At 50.9% G+C, this 21,116-nt stretch overlaps 1 protein-coding gene across 1 annotated transcript; it reads right to left on the bottom strand.

Annotated features, from left to right (window-relative positions):
• Positions 1 to 112: 112 nt before the first annotated feature.
• Positions 113 to 13,199, bottom strand: Capn11 (calpain 11). The gene is made up of 21 exons (XM_057751143.1): positions 12,972 to 13,199; positions 12,657 to 12,726; positions 9,372 to 9,490; positions 7,818 to 7,951; positions 7,474 to 7,642; positions 5,558 to 5,641; positions 5,385 to 5,470; positions 5,128 to 5,202; positions 4,816 to 4,979; positions 4,451 to 4,629; positions 3,634 to 3,645; positions 3,113 to 3,324; positions 2,790 to 2,829; positions 2,639 to 2,704; positions 2,498 to 2,555; positions 2,326 to 2,390; positions 2,000 to 2,068; positions 1,534 to 1,612; positions 1,325 to 1,441; positions 565 to 623; positions 113 to 453 (listed from the first exon to the last, which is right to left on the bottom strand). Exons 1-21 carry the CDS (start codon positions 13,197 to 13,199, stop codon positions 427 to 429), a joined length of 2,112 nt encoding a protein of 703 aa, XP_057607126.1. The 3' UTR covers positions 113 to 426.
• Positions 13,200 to 21,116: the final 7,917 nt, after the last annotated feature.

The raw sequence follows: 21,116 nt of genomic DNA, 5'->3' as shown, positions 1-21,116 counted from the left end.
TCTTAGGCATTTCCCGGAGACAAAGTGGATACCCCTCTTTGGTGTTAAGAAAGTGGCAAACCATGTCCTGTCTTGTTTATTAGAATAATGTCCACGGCATGGGGAGGGGGAACAATGGCATTCCTGGCTAGAGGGCTGGCTAGAAGGCACTGTGACTTGATAGCATAAGGGGATACTAACCTGGCTGCAAGGCTGCCTTACCCAGACAAAACTGGGTAAGAGTCCACCTAATTTTTAGTCCAAACACTCAGAGCCTGAGAGTGCTCAGGGGTGGGTGGGGTGGGGTTGGGGGTTAGAGCTCTGGGGAGCCCGGAGGCGGAGAAGCCAGAGTCAGATCTGGGGCACGGAGTAAACACTGAGCCTGGGAGTAAACACTGAGCACGGAGTAAACACTGGCAGAGGGAGAGGGCCAGGCTCTGCATCTCCCTACCCCCACATGGTTATCTGCAGCCACTGCAAAGAGAGCAGAGAACAGAAGATGTTCAGCAGAGGAGAGAGATGAACGGGACTAGGGGGAGGGGACCGTTTGCAGCCTGACCGACCTCCCCACCCCTACCCGTGTACCTGCTCCATATTCAAGCAAATAGAACCAGTTTTCTTGGGGTCCATGGATAGGAAGAATGCTGTTTAAAGCAAAAGGCGGGGTGGGGAGTTAGCACTGAGATGATTGTCTAAATGACCGACTCCCCCAAAAAGGTGAAACTCGGGAAGGTAGGAAGTTATTCCTTGACCATCGGGAATGAAACATCGCAACTGGTTAGGAGCCTGGCCGGGGTCTGAGCGCTTGCCCCAGAGTGCTAGAGTGCTGGGGAGGTGGGGGCAGTACCGAACTGTTGTTGTGATTGTTATGATTGTGTTTATTTATTTATTTATTGTGGGCGTGAGAGAGGTCTGCATGCTTGTCACAGCTTGCACCTGTGGAGGTCAGAGGACAGCTTGTGGTTTTATTTTTGATTTATTTATTTTTTGAGACAAGGTCTTTTGGCTGACCTAGGCTAGCCTCAAACTTACTGTGTGGCTGAGGATGACCTTGAACTCCCGATTTTTCTGCCCCCACCTCCTTGGCGCCTACTAAGCAAGCACTCTACCAACTGAGCTACACCCTGGCCCGGGGCAGAAGTATTACCTTATCATTCGTATCATATTTGCTAGAAAGGAATAGGGATATGGACAATAGGCACAGCCCCAGCGAGTTGTGAATTTGAACTTGGGTCCAGTGTGTTTTCTGTAATGGAGAGGTTCTACAGAAAGGCCTCAGGGTGAGTGGGCGTGAGAACAAGCCAGCCTTCCTGGTCTAAGCTGCAGTGGGAGGTACCTCACTCACCAAACATGGCCTTTAGCCTTAGGAAGCAGTTGATGAAGTTGTCAAAGTCCACAATCATGTTATCGTCTGCGTACCTAGCCACCACCACCTCAGTTACCTTATTGTTCATCTTGATGCCTAGGACACAGATGGGGCGTGGGGCAGCATTTAGGCCTCCAGACTTGACTGCCCAGCTCCCTGCCTCTGACAACCTCGTGCTCCCTGGCCACCTGCTTTCTCTAGGGCCAAGCGCATCTCGTAGGAGTTCAAGGTCCCGGAGCGGTCCTCGTCAGACTCTTTGAAGATGTCCTGAAGACAGACAGATGTCATCAGGCCTTATGTGTAGCATGGTGGTGGAAATAACAGAATACTGCAATATGACTGACTTACAACAGCTGTCTGAGACCCTGGGGGCCCCACTCCTCTGACCAACCACTTGAATCTCTAATGTTTCTATTGCTAGTGGTCAAGGTTAACTCCAAGCATAGCAGGGGCTGTTGGTACCCTGCCCAGGGCTTTCTTCGGGCACCCTTCAGGACTATACCAGGCTGTCCAATTACTAACCAGTGTGTGTGTGTGTGTGTGTGTGTGTGTGTGTGTGTGTGTGTGTGTGCTGTCTGTCTCTGTGTATTTTCAGTTCTAATGGCTTCTTCACTAGTTTCCACCCTTCTTGGCTGTCTCTTTAGGGTTCTTTACCATCCATTTCTTGATCTTTTTCCACAGGATCTGGAACTCCAGAAAACTCAGCTTGCCAGTGCCATCTTTCTAGGGGGGTTAGTCAAGGATAAGAGTGAAGAAGGCATCCTAGGAACGAGGGAACAGAAAGCCTCGACACAGGCTTGGGGTGGCTCCTGGATGCTAACCACCAGAACTGGGATCTTTAGCTACCCCGAAATCTAATCCCTATCACAAAGGAGAATGCTGAGGCTGGCTGGAGAGATGGCTGCTTCTGAGTCAGCCTTGGAGGGCAGGGAAGAAGATGGGAAAATACTGGTTAGGATTGCCCCAGGGCAGAAAGATACATCCATGAGGTTGACCATACGGCGGCAGACATCCAAGCTAAAACTTCTCATCTTGAAGTTCTTGACTGTGAGGAAGGCAAGGCGTAGGAGGAAGAGAAGAATGAATTCTGTGCGGGACACCCTAGGGCAGCCTTCATCGGGGCGAGCTCTGGGGGTGGGGTAGCCCACTCACATTTACTCGACATCTTGTTGAACAGTCTTTGCAGCTTGTACATGTCTATTTCCTTGTCCTGGGAAGAGAGACTGTAACCCTCTGCTCTGCCCCTGCGGCCCAGCGCCCCCTTCCTTCAGCCTCTGCCCCTGGACTTCTTACTCCATTTGCCACCATCTCAAACAAGTGGATGGAGTCCTGGTCCAAATCCTTCTCAGAGACGGTTTCCTGGGGAAAAGCAGCCGGGAGGGAGAGAGCCAGTCTTAAAAGCATCCTTAATATCCCCAGTCCCAATCCCAAGGCTTTCTATTACCTCTTTAAGGTGCTCAGCATAGTTGACTTCATCCAGCAGCCTGGGCATAAGAGAGTAAAGGTTTAGGGGTGACTGGGGACCAAAGAGATGAGGTTCTCGATGGGGTGACCCAGGGAAGGTCCTGTCGTTGTATATGGAGCAGTATTGAATAGTCCATCAAATTTGGGCTCTAGTTTAACTGCTTCTATTACTGATTTAGATCTCACATCCTTGTAACTCAGTTTCTAGGAGTATAAAATAGGATCGACGTGGAGGAAGCCCAGAACCTGACATCCTGCAGCCCTTGGGCAGGGAACCTGGCCACAGTGAGGTTAGCCCCTCACCAGGTCTCATTGTGCTTCTCCGTAAAGACCCGAAGCAGGAAGTCAGCATCTTTATGGGGCTCAAAGGTGGAGGGGATAATGATGTATTCCCCCGGAGGCAGCCGAAGGTGACTGCTGACCTCTCGTGAGTTCGTGAAGATCTCTGAAAAGCCATGTTCCCGGTATTTCACAAAGAACTCTTTCTTCAGATGGATGTTCTGGAGGTTCTGAAACTGTATGTATCCTGGAGGTGGGTACAGGACTAGCACAGGGGAGCCAGCAGAGTGGATCTCCCAAGGTCAGCCATCTTTGGGGCAGGATTGGTAGTGGGTACCAGTACCCCTGCTTTATGGCCTGGACTCCTCCCATGTGGTCAAAAACTCCAGCATGGTCTCACCCTTCCCTGACTCCCACCGTTGGGTCATAGGGGTTGGACTCCTAACTCAGGGCTCCCCAGAACTCTTCACCAGATCCCTTCCCTTGACAGCCCACATGCAGCCAGGGGTGGACTGGACGCCTGCCCGGGAGCAAGCCTTTTGTACCTCCTTTGGGACCTAAAAAGAAAAGAGAGAAGAGGGTCAGATCTTCGGGGCAGTAGAGAGTATCTGGCCTTCAACTAGGTGAGTGTGCACTCTGCGTGTGTACATACATGTGAGCATGAGTGTGAGCCTGGGTTGCGGTTTGTTAGGGCACTGGAGCAATGTTGGTGGGTGGGGTGTAGGCTGTTGGCATTAATAATTTTGTATTTCAAAGTCCAGTGTGCACAAAGTTGACAAAGGCAGATTTTTATCACTCGGAGTTAAGGACAGGAGAAAGAGTCCCAGAGAGGCAGGGCTGACTTGCTGAAAGGGGCTGGGATGTGGGTGTGCGCCGAGGTTGCTACTCCACCGAGCGCCATCTACAGGAACAGAAGAGGCGACTCCAGGAACTGAGGGCTTGGGTTTGGTTCCCAGCACCCGCATGGTGGCTCACAACTAGCTGTAACTAGCTCCAGTAGACCCACACCCTTTTCTGATCTCTGCTGGTATCAGGTATACATGTGGTAAACATACATACATGCAGGCAAAAATGAGAGAGAGAGATGAGAGAGAGAGAGAGAGAGAGAGAGAGAGAGAGAGAGAGAGAGAGAGAGAGAGAGAGAGAGAAGCAAGATGCTACCATTTCAGCGGCAAGGCTGTGGGACCTTTGGGGCCCGACTCTCACAGGGGTCCTGGGGAAGAAGGGTCTTAAGAGGCGAGGCACGCCTTTAATCCTAGCATTGGGGAGGCAGAGGCAGATGGACCTCTGGGTTTGAGGCTAGCCTGGTCTACATGGCAAAAAAAAGAAGAGGAGAGGGGACTGGGGACTGCGGAGGCTCACCGAGAAGATAACGAAGCCTATTGTGAGCAGCTGGGCTCCCTCCGGCCGAGCGTGTCTCCAGTTCTTCTGCATCAGGGCCAGCAGGCAAGTGCAGACCACCTCACTTTTCTCTGAGTCATTCTGGGGGTCGTCCTCCTCCAGGAGGGAGATCTTAAACTGGGGGTTGCTCCAGAACGTCTCTGTGGAAGATGCAGGGCAGGCTGGTTACACCAGGCCGGGGCCTTCCGTCCTTGACTGTGCTCTTTCCGGATGCGGGTCCGCTGAGAGATTCCAGCCATATGTCTGCCTCATTTCCTGAAGACCGTGACACCCGACCGACTCTGCCCTCGTCCACCCAGACTCTGTACCCTTGTGCCAGCACCTACCGGGGTTGTTCCTACAGCCGCCTGCAGTGCTCCCTTTCCGCCAGCTGCCCTCATAAAAGGTTGTGTGCCAGCAGCGCTTGTGCTCCCAGGGAGACAGTGCGTCCGGTGTGAGGTTGCAGATCTCCAGGAGTGTGAAGTTGCTCATGAAGTCTTCGTAGGACATCCTAGGGTGGGGAGTGCAGGCGGCGCCGTCAGTGCACTCCAGTGCACATCCCTAGGCCCCGGCGGCGGCCGGCCGGCCGGCCGTGGTGGGGAGGATGGGGGTGGGGGGGTGTGCATGGGGAGTCCGAGGCTCCCGGAAGCCACACTGACCAGAACTCCCCATCTTCCTTCTTTCGTTGTAGCTGTATCTGCACGTCCACACTCAACTCTTCCCACTCCCTGGCCCTGCAGACAGAAAACAGCATCTTCCCACTCCCTGGCCCTGCAGACCGAAAACAGCAGAGCGGAGGGGCAGCCACCCTTCCTCCCGGAGCAGCACTGGGGCAAGGGTTGGCCCCACTGTGTCACTGGCTTCCATATGGATCCTGCTAGGTCTCTGTTCCCCTCCCTCTGCTCAAGGCATCTACCTGTCACTCCAGGCTCCATTCCACTCAATCCGGCCCCAGGGATTCTGGATCCGAATCAGGGTTTCCATCTTGCCTCTGTAGGAGACCTGGGGGGAGAGACAGGGAAGTTCAGGAAGTGGGTGGCGGCTCTCACACACCCCTGGTTCTCAAGGGTCCCATTTGCCTGCACTCACATCCTCCAGGCCAGTTACTGAGTAAGCGTGTCCTCTGACCAGCATATTATGGGTCATCGTTTCAAAGTCACTGTTGCTGGTGATCTACAGAAAAAAGGGAAGGGAAGGCATTTGAGGTCTGGCCTGGGAATCCCAAGAAAGCCACTGTTTTATGTGGCTCATAACACACATTATACATACATATGGGGGTGTTTAATACAGCATTGAGGGTCTCAAATTCCTTATGCAGCCATGACTATTCAACTACCCTTAATTCTGATCCTCCTGCCTCAGCCTCAGGAGGGAATATAGACATAATCACCACACTTGGCTTATACTTTACATACATACACACACACACACACACACACACAGACTGTAGCAGTCACCTAGTTGTGTGTGTGGTATATGTGCATACATGGGATGGCCAGAGATAGACATTGAGTATCTTCCTCTATTGTTTTTAAAATCAATATTTATTTAAATAAATAGATATTTATATATTTGTGTATCTATGATATGTATGAGTGTTTTACTTTGATGTTTGTCTGTGTAGGAAGCCAGAAGAAGTCACTGGATCCCCGGAACTGGAGTTACAGGTGTTTGTGAGCTACCCAGGAGGGTACTGGGAACTGAGCCCAAGTCCTTGGCAAGAGCAGCCAGAGCTCCTCTGTCTCACACTTTGAGACATAATCTCTCACCTAACCTGAAGCTCACTGCATTGGGATCCTGGCCAGCGAGTTCCCAGGATCCACCTGAATTTACCCCCAGCACCGGGGCTACAGGCACATATGACACCTGTTTGTTTTTTACATGGATTCGGGGGATTTGAACTCAGGTCTTCTGACTTTGTGAGCAAACACTCTTATCTACTGAGCCATTTCCCCAGCTCCTGTACTTTAGATTTTGGAGTAATTCTAGATTCACATGCATCGGAACAAGGAGAACCTGTGCTCCCCTAATACAGACAGATTCCCTCTGGACATTTTGCAAAATTATACTATAAGCTGAGTGTGGTGGGGCAGTCTACAATCTCAGCACTTGGGAAGCAGAGGCAGGTGGATCTCCGCGGGTTCGAGGACAGCCAGTGTTACATAGTGAGATCCTATCTCAAAACAAAACCCCCAAACCCACATCCAAACTAAAACAACAGCAAACTAAATACGCTGAAAAGAGAACAAAAGTCAGAGCCTCTTCAAAAGTTCTTGCGGGGGTGGCGGGGAGCGGGTGGGGGTGGCGGGGGGGGGTGGCGGGGGAGGGGTGGGGGTGGCGGGGAGCGGGGGTGGGGGTGGCGGGGAGCAGGGGTGGGGTGGTGGGGAGTGGGGGAGGAGTGGCGGGGAGCAGAAGTGGGGGTGCTGCCATCTTAAGGTCGTATAGAGGCAGATCACAGTTTATTGGGGCTGCTGTTGCTGTTTGTATTCCGTGGTGTGCAACCAGACAATTGCAGGAAGACGACTGGGTTGCTGTTTTCACTATTGTGAGGAGAGTTGCCACAAGCGTTTGTGTGCAGGCTTCGTGGGGGCTCAGTTTGTCTTCCTCTCCTCCTCCTTGTTTGCAATACCCGCCCCTACCATATAACTGCTGTTATATGGAAGTGTACTGGGTACATTGATTTGAATAAATATTTGTTGAGTGCTTATTGCATGCTGGGTATCGTCCAAAGTCCCAGGGTCCGTGTGGGAAATGAACCAGGTAAAGGTCACTGCCCTCCTGGAATCTCTGCCCTTCTCTCTGGGTCAGAAAATACTAAGGAGAAAGTAACAACAAAGCAGAGGGTATGCCAGGTGGGGACAGACACTCTGGACCAGAGGCAGACAGAATTTGTTCAGGAAATGGGTAGTGAGTGAGAAAATGTTTGGGGAAAGAGTCTTGGGGTAGGGTGGGGGAGCCATCATAACAGGCGCAGAAGTCCCGGGGCAAGACCCAGCTCGGTTTACTTCGATGGAACAGCCCATCAGGGAAGACATCTCCAGCGATTTTCTGAGGAGCCTTAGCATGTTGTGAGGGGGCTTCCGGAGCAGAATGCTCTGGGCTACGCCGCCTGTGAAGTCTTCGAAACCCTCCATAGTGCTGCCCCCCGCCAGCGCCTCGTAGGATCCATTTAGCCTGCAAGCAGACAGTGCGCTGTTAAGCTCCCGGCTGGAGATGTGAACTGGACGGAACAGTAAGGCAGAATGGTGAGGGAAGTGAGACATGCTTTACGGTGCCCTGTCTCCTCCCCTGGTTCAGCCAGAGGCCTGTCTCCTGAAGGCCAGTCAGCTTCCTAGTCTGGGTAACTTACTTGGCATAGGCCTTCTCCAGCAGGGCGCTCCAGAATTCCTGGCGCTGGGCACCGTGCACGAACAACAGCTTGTTATTCTTAGTGGGCAGTCGGTCGTCCACCACCACATTCATCCACTGCCCGAACTGCCAAAGCTGTGGGTGGCAAGGGGACATTTGTCTGCACACAGGTGAACTTTATCCTCAGAGCGCCTCCTGGTGGCCATGACGAGAACATACCAGCAGTAGTCGCTCACATTAGGATTTTTGTACAAAACTGGTGTGTGTGGGGGGGGGGTGGGGGGGTGTTATGTCATTTCTTTCCTTCCACCTTATGAGTTTCAGGGATCAAACTCAGGTCATCAAGTTTGGGATAAATGCACTGAACCACCTTGACCAAGGCCCTTAGAATACGTGAAGGGAAGACAACAAAAGCCCTAAAATTCCTCGACATTCTCAAACCCGGGTCTTGCACCAGCGTCAAGAAAAACCTACCCATGGGGCTGGGGATTTGGCTCAGTGGTTAAGAGTACTGAGTGTTCTTCGAAAGGACCAAGGTTCAATTCCCAGCTAATGAATATAAAATAAAAAATAAATCAATCACTGAACAAGAAAGAAAGAAATCCCCACCTGCCTTTAGACTGAGGCCCTGTCTTGACAAAAGGCAGCTGGGGGTTGAGCTTTCAGATCTTAAAGTGCTCTCCCTATTCTATGACATTCAGAATTGCTCCTAGATCAGCTAAAGGGCCAGGTCATACAAAATACATGGTGGGGATTTTCAGTGTCATGATAATCATGTGTGTTCCTGGGAATGGGCACACGTGTGCATTCACACACACACACACACACAAATGAGAATGGGGAGAGAACCACAAACAAATAGTTATTTTCTTTAGCACTTTAAAAAACTTAGCTGACATGATTTCTTTCATGAGCCGGTATTTCTCTGAATATTGTTGAAAAGCCATCCTAATTAGTATATATTTGAGAAACCAAGTAAGGTTTCTCTCTCTCTCTCTCTCTCTCTCTCTCTCTCTCTCTCTCTCTCTCTCTCTCTCTCTCTCTCTCTCTCCTATCTTTCTCTGGTGGTTTGAATGAGAATGACCCCCATAGGCTCATATATTTGCATGTTCATCACCAGGGAGTGCAACTATTTGAAAAGATTGGAAGGACAAGGAGGTGTGGCCTTGCTGGAGGAAGTGTGTCACTGGGGGTGGGCTCTGAGGTTTCAAAAGCCCAAGCCAGGCCCAGGGTTCTCTCTTCCTACTGCCTGTGGGTCAGGATTGTAGCTCTGAGCTCTAGCTTCAGCGACATGCTTGCCTGTGTGCTGCCAACGCTCCCTGCCGTGGTGGCAATGGACTAACCTCTGAAGCTGTAAGCCAGCCTCCAGTTAAAGGCTTTCTTTTATAAGAGTAACCGTGGTCATGGTGTCTCTTCACAGCAATAGAACAGTGACTCAGACTCCGTCCCTCCATCCCTCCGTCCCTCCGTCCCTCCGTCCCTCCGTCCCTCCCTCCCTCCCTCCCTCCCTCCCTCCCTCCCTCCCTCCCTCCCTCCCTCCCTCTCTTCCCTTCACCTGAAAATGGAAGATGCCAGCATAGTTTTTCTTGAAATTCTGGCTCCTGGGCACGACACGGTACAGCAGTTTGGGACATGTAGTAAGGGCGCCAATGGCAGCCAGCAGCCAGCAGTCCCCTTGAAGGCAGACAGGAGGGGTTGATCCTTGAATAGCCCCACGTATGTGGAGGCCCCAGATCCCAGTCAGGGGAGCAGCCCCCAGATCTCCCCAGCAGAGATCGCTCTGCCTTTTACTGAGGTGTGTTGGGAAAGGAGCCAAATGGGAAAACCGAGGCAGAGCTTGGGTTCTGGGACAGTGAGCACATCTATTAGTTCAGTCCAGGGAGTCACAAATCAGGGTGGCATTTGTGGTTTGGGCAAACTTGGGGAGGCTGCTTAGCACCCTGCTTTCCTATCTGTTGAACATATCCCGTAACCTTTCTTTATGATTCCTTGTGAACAGGCTAAAATACCGGCCAAAGACCCGAGAGGTCTCTCTAGAAAACTTCTTTCTCTCATCTCAGTATTTAGGTGGCGAAGGATAAAAGCTTTCTAAGTTCCTTTGTCACCAACCTGGTCTACAAAGTGAGACCTTGTCTGAGAAAACCAGCCAAGAGCTGGAGAGATGGCTCAGCAGTTAGGAGTACTTCCTGCTCTTTTAGAGGACTTGGGTTCAGTGCAGCACCCACATCAGATGGTTAGCAACCACCTGTAACTCTAGCTGCAGGGGACCTGACAGCACCCTCTTCTGGCCTCTGCAGGCACTGCACCCACATGCACAAACCCATGCACAGAAACACCTACACAAAATTAAAAAGAAAAATTGCAACTCCCCCACAAAAAATCCAATCAACCAGCCAATAAAAGATGCCTTGCAACTGGAGAGAAGTCTCGGGAGTTAAGAGCACTTACTGCTCTACCATGAGCACCAGAGTGCAGGTCCCAGCATCCACATCAGCTATCTTACTAATGCCTATAATTCCAACTCCAAGGGATTGTAATACCCCTTTTTGGACTCTGGGGGCATCAGACACACATCTGTGCATACACACGCGCGCGCACACACACATCAATAATTAAAAGAAAAGTTTAAATCTAAAAATGGAAAAATGTCTATCCCATCACCCACACTCTGCTGGAAAAGCTGGGCTCTGTCCATATGCCACCGTGAGCCCTGGAGCTAGCAGAGCATGGAGCACAGTGCCCCTGTGGAAGCATCGGAGCACGGTGCCATTCATCAGTCGCCCACTGCCATCTGTCCCCTGGGGTCGGCCCTCAGTGACAGGCCAGATTACAGGTGGTGCTGTGTGGGTTCCAGGGTCTGGGAAGTTTCTGTGATGGTTGGTAGCCTCTGGGCTTTGGAGGGAGGCTGCAGGCTGGAGGGAACGGTAAGGACTCTGTCATCAACACAAGGGAGCTATGAAGGAGACACTGATCTCTTCCTCTTGTACCCAGCATCCCTCGGGCCCATTGAGCCGCAGAGACAGTTGTGGTCCTAGGGTTTTTTGTCCTCTTGCTATCCTTATTTCTGCCATTTCCCCTGCCACGAATAGGAAATAGAGTGGCCCTGGGGCCTGCCCTGGGCCTGAAGGGGCACGAGGAGATTGTGAGGCAGGACTACCTCAGGGAGGAGGTGATAACCTGGTGCCTGGGGTAGTGTCATGTGACTCCATGCCCCATTATTGATAGCCCAGACCAAAGAAGTCCTACCACCTGTGACAGGTGACAAACTTTTGAGTTTTGTCTCCTCAAAAGATAGAACCCAATCCCTGTGCAAAAAAAAAAAAAAAAAGAAAAAAAGAAAAGGACGGGTCTCCTCTAGCCCAGGCTAGCCCTGAACTCATCTGAACTCATTGCATTGCTGTGAGTGACCTTAAATTTCTCACCTTTTGTTGTTGCAAGGTACCTAGGCTTTTGGCTGGCCTAGAACTCACTTTGTAGACCAGGCTGACCTTGAATTCATGAGTAATCCTCTTGCCTCTTCTAGATTTTGGGATTATAGGCACATGCTACCATACCCAGTTTTTTTTATTAAAATAAGTTATTTATTTTTATTTTATTGCATTGGTGCTTTCTTTGCCTGCATGTATGTCTGTGTGAGGGTGTCAGATCTTGGAACTATAGGCAGTTGTGAACTGCCACATGGGTGCTGGGAATTGAACCTGGGTCCTTCTTTAAAATTTTTATTATTTATTTATAATTAGTTTTATTTGTTTGTTTTGTTTTTCGAGACAGGGTTTCTCTGGGGAACAGCCCCAGCTGTCCTGGAACTAGCTTTGTAGACCAGGTTGGCCTTGTTTGTGGCTAACTAGCGAGACCTTGTCTCAATAAATAAATTTTAAAAACCTTGAACAAGACAAATAAACGAAAAGTCCCTGTGTTTTCTCTTGGGCTACCCTGGAGTCCCACAGAGCTTCAGGGAAGGGGCTCAGGCTGCACTGAGATCTCATGCACAGAACGGTGGTTTCTCAACAGTGGAGCACTGGACCCAGCCATGCCTTCAGACGACCAGGGTCCCACAGTGCAGCTGACCTCAGCTGCAACCTCATGGGACGCTGGATTAGCCCTGCCGCTCCATTTCTGAGGCTCTCCAACAGATCCTGGGAGGTGAGAATTGCTTGCTGATTGTTTGGGACAGTCTCGCGTGGCTTCAGGTTGGCCTTGAACTCTTGCTCCTTTTGCCCCTTTTACCCTAGTGCTAAAATTGGAGCTATGCACCACCATGCCTAGTTTGACGATTAAAAAAAAAAATTGTCTGAGAATGTGTGCACCTGTGGTGGCCTGGGGGCGGCGGCTGGGGGGGGGGGGTGCGGTGCATTCCTGTGCACATGGCGGCCAGCAGGGGGTGCTGAATTCCTTGGAGCTGGAGCTGAGAACTTGGCTGCTGGGGTCTGAACTCTGGAATTCACTATTTTGTAGCAAGTGCTCTTAACTGCTGAGTTGTCTCTCCACCCGCCTCCAGTTGCTAAGCCTTGGGTCATACATTATGCAGCAACAAATATCTACTAACTATATCATCCCAATTCACTCCCAAACCAGATCGCAGTAGGTACAGAAGGGCCCTAGAGGACACACGCGACCCAGACTTTCAGGCTTGAGAGCCATTCCACAGCCCCCTCCCCCATTCCAATCTTTCTTTCTTTCTTTCTTTCTTTCTTTCTTTCTTTCTTTCTTCCTTCCTTCCTTCCTTCCTTCCTTCCTTCCTTCCTTCCTTCCTTCCTTTCTTTCTTTCTTTCTTTCTTTCTTTCTTTCTTTCTTTTGCCCCACTTTCCCTATGGAGGCCAGCCCCTTGTTCCCCACTCACCGAGGACCCCTTGGCAGATGTCTGTGGGAGAGAGCTCATTCGTGATGAATAGAGGGTTATTCGTGATATCCTGTGGTGAAGGAATAAGAATGTTAAGGGGTGAAGGGCCCCCTCCCTACCTCCCGTGCACCTCTGAGTTCTAGATGAGCAGTAGGGGGTGCTGAGCTCTCTGACCACAGCCTGCCTATGAGAGACAGGCTTGGGTGGTAGCCCAGGATTAAACTAGGAGGCTTGGCAGAAGCACGTTCAGAACTGCCCTAGCTCTGATGGCATTGGGGCCCAGTGCCAGTGCCCTCCCCGCTTCCCAGTGCCCACCTTGGGCCGCTGCCAGGAGATGTTCTGCACCTTTTTGGAGTTGGGACCCAGATCCTTGAAGCCTATAGACTTGGATTCAGCAGGGAAAAGGGGGTCCTCAAACAGTTCCCCCTTCCTTAGACATGCCTCTCGGAGCTCCTCAAAGTTCTGATTCTTGTAGTTGTAGGCATTTTGGTGTTGGCCATGCCCTTGGCCTTGAGCCGGCCTACTGTTTATAGAAGCTGCCATTCCTTTTCAATATAAACGGGCTCTGTTTGGAAAAAAAAAAAAAAAAAAAAAGACCCAATTTAAAGCAGTACTGAAGCTGGGTGGGTGGGAATAGCAGGCTGTTTGGGAGGTTGGGAACAGGAGAGTCAGAAGCTGGCCATCTTCGGTTACGGAGGTTTTATCTTTTTAATGCTGTTCTGGGTGGTTTTGTGTGTCAACCTGACACAAGCTAGAGTCATTAGGGAGGAAGGAACTGTAAGGAGTTTTTTCAATTAGTGATCAATGGGGGAGGGCCCAGTTCACAGTGAGTGGTGCCATCCCTGGGCTGGTGGCCCTGGGTTCTATAAGAAAGCAGATGGAGCCAGCCATGGGAAGCAAGCCAGTAAGCAGCTCTCCTCCTCAGTCTCTGCCTCAGCTCCTGCCTTCAGGATCCTGTTATTTGAATTCCTGTCTTGAAGTCCTTCGGTGATGAATAGAGATGTGGAAGTGTAAGCCAAATAAACCCTTTCCTCCCCAGCTTGCTTTTTGTTGTTTTTTTGTTTGTTTGTTTGTTTTTCGAGACAGGGTTTCTCTGTGGCTTTGGAGCTTGTCCTGGAACTAGCTCTTGTAGACCAGGCTGGTCTCGAACTCACAGAGATCCGCCTGCCTCTGCCTCCCAAGTGCCCAGCTTGCTTTTTGGCCATGGTGTTTTGCTGCAGCAATAGAAACCTTCACTAGCCGGGCGGTGGTGGCACACGCCTGTAATCCCAGCACTCGGAAGGCAGAGGCAGGCGGATCTCTGTAAGTTCGAGGCCAGCCTGGTCTAGAAGAGCTAGTTCCAGGACAGGAACCAAAAGCTACGGAGAAACCCTGTCTCGAAAATCCAAAAAAAAAAAAAAAAAAAAAAAAAAAAAAAAAAAGAAACCCTCACTAAGACAATACTTACTTACTTTTATATGCATTTGCATATGCATTTGCACATGTGCCTGAATGTGTATCTGTGCACCACGTGCTCACAGAGATCAAAAGAGGTATCAGATCCCCTGGAACTGGAGTTACAGATGGCCATGAGCTGCCACGCGAGTGGTGCGATTCAAGCCAAGTCTTCTGCAAGAGCAGTAGGTGCTCTTAACCGCCGAGCCCTTCCACTTGCCTCTGCCTCCCAAGTGCTGGGATTAGAGGTGTGCGCCACCACGCCCAACCTTATTTAATTAAAAAATGTGTAGGGAGTCTTGCCTGCCTATGTGTCTGGGCAGGTGTATGCAGTGTCCATGGATGCCAAAAAGGACATCAGATCCCCTGGGACTGGAGTTAGTGGCGTCTGTGAGCTGCCTAATGTGGGTGCCGGGAACTGAACCAGTGTCCTCTGGAAGATCAGTCAGTGCCCTTAACATCTGAGCCATCTCTCCAGCCCCATAAACCTAAAAGATGTATGTTATTTACATGTGTACATGTCTGTGTTTGTGGGAGTGTATGTGCATGTGTGTGTTGAGGGGGCGGAAGGGGTAGATTCCTGGGGCTAGAGTTACAGATTTTCGCAGACTCTCAGGCTTCTCGTATGGTGCTGGGATCCAATACGTCAAGTGCTCTTGACGGTGGAGTCATCGCTCCAGGACCAAATGAAGAGCAAACATCATGTCTGTAGAGAGCTTTGGTTAATGATACCCGGCCTCCGAAAACGAAAACAGTGTGGCCAGTTTACAGAAGAGAAGATCAAGGCTTCAAGGGCATCAAGAAGAGATGCCCTTCCTGCTCACAGATGGGAGGAATGGCGAGGCACTCATAAGACACAGCGAAGAGGTGAAGACATTGGAGCCCTTGAGCTCAGCCAGGGAGAGCAGAGATGATGGGGTCCCTTTGGAGGGCATCGTTTGTCAGCACTGACTCAGATAGCAGAGCACAAGGACTGGAGGGATGGCTCAGAGGTTAAGAGTGCTTGCTGTTCTTCCAAGACATGGGAGCTTCTTGGGTACCTGCACCCATGTGCATATACCCACACATAGACACATAAATTAAAATAAACAATCAGGGGCTGGAGCTATTCCTCTATGATTAAGAGCACTGGCTGCTCTTCCAGAGAATTCAGGTTTAATTCCCAGCACCCACATGACAGCTCACAGGCATCTGCAACTTTAGTTCCAGGGAAGCCGATTTTCTCTTCTGGCCTCTGAGGGCACCAGGAACTCATATGATGCACAGATGTACGTGCATGCAAAACACTCGTGAATATTTAATAACAAAATATAGCTCGTGGGAGGCAGAGGCAGGTGGATCTCTGTGAGTTCAAATCTGGTCTACATAGCAAATTCCAGGCCAGGGCTACATAGTGAGATCCTGTCTCAAAGAAAGGAAGAAAGGAAGAGAGAAAGGGAGGAAAGGAGGGAGAGAAAGAGAGAGAAAGGAAGGAAGGAAGGAAGGAAGGAAGGAAGGAAGGAAGGAAGGAAGGAAGAAAAGGGGAGGAACAGAGAAAGGGAGGGAAGGAGGAAGAAAGGAAGGAAGGAAGAAAGGAAAGAAGGAAGGAAGGAAGGAAGAAAGGGGGAGGAACAGAGAAAGGGAGGGAAGGAAGGGAGGGAGGGAGGGAGGGAGGGAGGGAGGGAGGGAGGGAGGGAGGGAGGGAGGGAGGATGGATGGAAGTTCTCAGCAAGGGAGACTGTTTTACCCAGCCTAAGGATTCTTGGCCATGTGTAGAGATGCTGTTGGCTGCCACAACTGGAGGGCGGTTGCTATTGGCATCTAGCAGACAGCGCCCACAGATGAGCTAACTACTTTACAATGCTTGGGACAGCATTGCCTCCATGTGGACCAAAGGTCCACAGCCTGAGATGTCAGCAGCTCCGCAGAGGCTGGAAAATCTGGGGCAGGTCTCAGGCCATCCACACAGGGAAGTGAGCGACTTGGGTGCCTTCCACTCTGGGCTTCCTGGGAGGCCTCTGTCATGGCTGCGCTAGGACTGAGGGGGTTCAGCCTCTGCTGGAGGTCTCGGAGGATCACAGAAGGTGCTGGCACCAAGAGAACTGGACATCCCCACGGATAGCCCGGCCCAGTGAAGGGGCAGCCTTACCTCCTCATTTCCCTGGAAGTTCCGTCCAAGACCATCATCCAGCTAAGAGTCATGTCTCACCATACTGACTGTAAACGCTGGTTAGAACCCCCATTCAGGTCGCCAGTGTCTGAGCTTGTTACTTAGTGCTGACAGCAGCGAGTCATACACCCTACTTTGCCCCCCACTGCCATTGCTATGGCAAACATCTCTAAAGAAGACAGCTGCCCCAAGTCCTGTCGCATGGTGTTGTGGGGCCTTGTGGGGCAAGTACAGCAACCGCTGTCATCTTCATTAGAGTAGCTGGGATTACTAGCAATGGACTATCAAGGTGGAAGTCACTGGATCCTCACCTAGGTCCCAGCCACTCCCTCTTGCACTTCCTAGCCAGCTGATGGTAACTCTGTGCTAACTACATGTGATCTTGGGGGGCACTAGAATGTGTATAGCATGGAAGGTTAAAGGGGAAGTTGTCATCTACACTAGGGCGAGACTTTTGGGTGATGCATATGTGTTGGGGTCACCCATGTTCTTGTGAGTAACTCCTCACCAACACTCTGTAAACAAGCCCAATAAACTCATGGGCTCACCAAGTTAGACTTTGGTCTCTCAGGGTCTTTCTTATCTGGGGTGAAGTAGGCATTTGTTGACGTCATGAATTTGAAAAGTTCATGCAACACACGGGTTGGTGAGAGGGGGGCAAGCTGGGACAAACAGAAGAGGTAGGAAGAGCTCAGGCAAGACGGGTATGTTGACACACACTTTCAATCCCAGCACTCGGGAGGCAGAGACAGGTGGAGCTCTGACTTCAAGGCTAGTACAGTCTACAGAGTGAGTTCCAGGACAGCCAGGGCTACACAGAGAAACCCTGTGTTGAACACAACAACAACAAAGGAGACATGACTACATATGAAACTGCCTCCTCCATCAGACTAAAAGTCAAGATGGGGAGCAGTCCTCATCAGACTAGGGGTCCTGCTGATTGCACGTGTTTACGTGTTTGTTATGTTTTATATGCACACACATGTGCCAGAGCGTATCTGTCTGGAGGTCAGAGAACAACCTGTAGGTTCTTGGGGATTGAGCACAGGTCTTCAGGGTTCCGGACAAGCTAAGCCATCTTGCTGGCAAGGATCCTGCTTTTGAGACCTAAGTAACAGAGTGAATGAAATCCAGTCTCTGAAATAAAAAACCAAGAATACTGCCTCCCAATGCCCTAAATCTATTTATTTGGATTGCTTCAGTTGAGCTAATTGTAATTAATATGTGACGCCCAACCTCACACACTTTTTGTTGTGGTAAGAACACTGACTATGATACTATTGTTTTGTTTTGAAGACAGGGTCTCAGAGAAACTAGGATGGCTTCACACTCTCCTAGTAGTGTGGGGGAGGAGACCTTGAACCGCAGACCCTCCCACTCCACCTCCTGCGTGTTCAGATGACAGGTCTGGGTCTTCGCATTCAGTTTATCATTTTACAGGGATGGAACTCAGGGTTTCATGCATTCGATCATTCTACCGCCTCAGTTACATCCCAATTGCTATTGTCAGTGATATAAAAAAAAATTGTATTTTTAATTATGCGTATGGGTGCAAATGCCTATAGATGGTAGAGGTGTTGGGTCTCCTGTGAGCTGGAGTTACAGGTGGTTGTGAGCCACTCAACATGGGCGCTGGGAACCAATCTTGGGTTCTCTGCAAGAGCATTATAGGCTCTAAGGAGCCACCCCTCCAGTCCCATTCCCAGTGACTTTTAAACCTATTCCATCGCAATCAGGGAACCAGTGGTTTTATGGATAGTTTGCTCTCCAGCATGTGGAGGAAACTGAGATTCATCTTCGGAAAACTCTAGGGGTTTGGGGTCTCCTTCAAACCTACACATCCAGGGGTCCGGTCCCTAGCCTGTCACAGAAACCCAGAGGCAGGCTCTAGAGGCCTTTTCACTTCCCTCCCTCTTACAGGCTTGAGGGGGAGGGCCAGAGCTGAGCCCTGCTCCTCTGCTGCTGAAGCTGGATTCCCCAAAGGAACAGCTTCTCAGCCTCTCTTACCTGCCCTGCTACCAGCCCAGACCACCCTGGATCTGAGGGGAGGGCTCAGGCTCCATCCAAGTAGCTTGCTTCTGCTGTATCTTCGGACCTCAGGTTTTGGGATCTAAGAAGGCCACTTTTCTAGGCTTGGGAGATAGTCTCTGTTCCCTAGGGTTTGCCATATCTCTAATGGCTGATGGGGGCCCCTTACACAAACCCGTTTGTGGACAGCCATGACTGAAGGGTACAGGACATTGCTCTACCCATCAATGCGTCGGTGAAATGACAGAGGAAGTCTAACTGCCTAGTCTTTCCCTATGTCTAAGGAAGAAGACCAGCTTTTACCCCCAGAGCATCCAGCGTGAGGAAGGACCGCCTCTTCTCTGTCTGAGGTCTCAGAGAACACAGCTCCATTTCCGCAGGAAGTGCTAGTATACAGAAGGCCCCATTAGTGCCTACCTGGGGAGTACAGCATACCGAAGGCAATCAGGTGAGCACCTAGCACAGTGCTTGACAGTTGAAGGTTCTGCGGGGGGGGGGGGGGGGGGGGGGGAGCACAGACTACCCCTCCCCCCACCCAGAACTCACTAATGTAGGAGGAGCCTTAAGTCAGGGGCAGTGGTTTAACTGTTTCCTTTCTGTCCTTCCCACTTGGCCCTTCTGATCTGCCAGGTCCCAGGCCTGTCCCTGCTGGGATGGGGACAAGCACCTAACTGGGGAGCCACCCTAGGGCAAGTCCCCCCTTGTCAGTCTGAGATTTCTGGAAGTGGTTGTTCCTATCCCTTCAGCCTGCAATTTTTTATCCTGAAAAGCTTCTCGTTTACAAAAAAGCCATGATCTCACAAGTCAGGTCTGTGTCATGTCTTTGTGTCTTACTACCTCACCATTTTTTTTTGAAGATATGTAGCCCAGGCTAGCTTTGAACTTGCTTCATAGCTAAGGCCTTAAACCCAGGGTCCTCCTTGTCGCTACCTCCCAAGCGCTGAGACTGTGGGCACGTGCTCCCAGCCCCTCCTCCTTCCTTCATATGCCATGTGCACGAGAACACCAGAGGACAACTCTGACATCCTGTTCTCTTCCACTGTGGGTTCCACGGCTTGAACTCGGGTCATTATGGCAAATGCTTCATCCTGCTGAGCCATCTCCTGGGCCCCTGACCTCCTGACCCTAAGTACCTCTGCTTCCAAAGCGCTGGGGTCACAGGTGTGCACCCCACACAGTTCACGCCTTGCTAGGGATCAAATCCATCCTTGTGCGTGCTAGGCATGCACCCCATCAGTTGAGCAGCACCCCAGCTCCTATTCCCCATTTGTAGGTGAGGTCCAGGGGTGTGATGTTATTTGCTCAAGGTCACTCAGCAGGTAAGAGGCTGAGCCAGGATTCGAACCTAAAGCCTCAACCCTTACTTTTCCCATAGAAGGAGGATACCCGGGAGGCTCCCTAAAGCCACTTCCCTTGCTCTTCCTCTACCTGCAGCCAGGAGAAGGCCAGTAGGTTGTGGAGACTGTTAGGTTTCTTGAAGAACCCAGACCAGAGCTAAGTACTGTTTGCCGAATACTACTACAACTGGGTCCCAGTTGACCTGAGTTCTGTTTGATGCCAGGAGCCAGGAATAGATGGGCTTGGGCCTTCTCCATTGCAGCTTTTCACCCTGGGGAGCGGCTCTCCTCAGTACCCCTGCTATGAGCTGTTTGAATCTTACCTCACTTCTTTTCCCTAAGCATTTCAGTTTGGCTTAGAACTTGAGGCCCACCAGGAGACTCCCCATGGTAGAACCACTTGAACCCCATTTCCACCTCCACCTCAGGGCCAGGAGGCACACTATACAGTTGAGCAGCGAGGTCAGGGCTACAGTTGTCCAGGATACACTGGGCAAGCAATGGGACTTTCCAGGTAGGGTGTGGTGTGCCTGCTCAGCCATACAGATGATGCCTAGGAGCCTTTCTGCAGCCGAGATGCTTGCTTCAGACTCTCCTCAGTTTCTGCTACCAGTAGCTGGTACTCTGCCTCCAGCCCTTGGCCTGGCAGCTGTTCCCCTTCCAGCACTTAAGGGACTGTGCCCGGGAGCTCATACTGAAGGCTGCAGCTCCAAGTTTACAGGAGGACTGGGACTAGGACCAAGGACACACCTGTCACCATGGTAACTAGCTTAGTCCTACGCCCATGGTCAGTTGCCGTGAGCACTGTGTGTGTGTGGGGGGGGGGCGATTTATGATGCTTTCATCATGTAACTGGCTTGGTCCTATGCCCATGGTCAGTTGCCATGAGCACTGGCTCTGTGTGCATGTGTTGGGGGTTTTTATGGTGTAGACGGTATCACCACTTCTAGGGAGGGGCCTAACTCCTGTTCCTGATGCCATCATCAGGGTCCTTGTGGTCTTCTCTGCCTACCCTCTTGTCTCTACATGCCCTTGGGTATCTGATTTGTTTTGTTGTCTTCCTATACTGGACCTCTTCTCTCTGGGCAGACCTCAACTCACTTTCCCATCTTTTTGTTGAAGCATGGAAAATTTACTAGACAGTAGTAGCACATGCCTTTAATCCCAGCACTCAGGAGGCAGAGGCAGGATGATCTCTGACTTCGAGGTCAGCCTGCTCTACAGAGTGAGTTCCAGGACAGCCAAGGTTACACAGAGAAACCCTGTCTCTGTAAACACAAGCAAACAAACAGGACATAAAACTCCAGTCAACAGAGGCCAAAGCTGGAGAAAGGCATGTGAGATTGGCTTTTGAGGTTATGTGGCCACACAGCTTGATTTGACCAAGAAAACAAGTCCAGAGAGGGCTGAAGGCTTTCTCAGAGACACAACCAGTTGGTAACACAGCCAGCCTGGGGCAGAGGCTCTCTGGCCTTTGCTGCACATGACACACTGTGGGGATACACATGGCTG

This window comes from Chionomys nivalis, chromosome 19 (genome assembly GCF_950005125.1).
Source record: "Chionomys nivalis chromosome 19, mChiNiv1.1, whole genome shotgun sequence".
In the NCBI taxonomy this organism is placed as follows: Eukaryota; Metazoa; Chordata; class Mammalia; order Rodentia; family Cricetidae; genus Chionomys; species Chionomys nivalis.
Note: the sequence above shows the minus strand (reverse complement) of the source record. Positions and strands in the feature narration are given on the sequence as shown.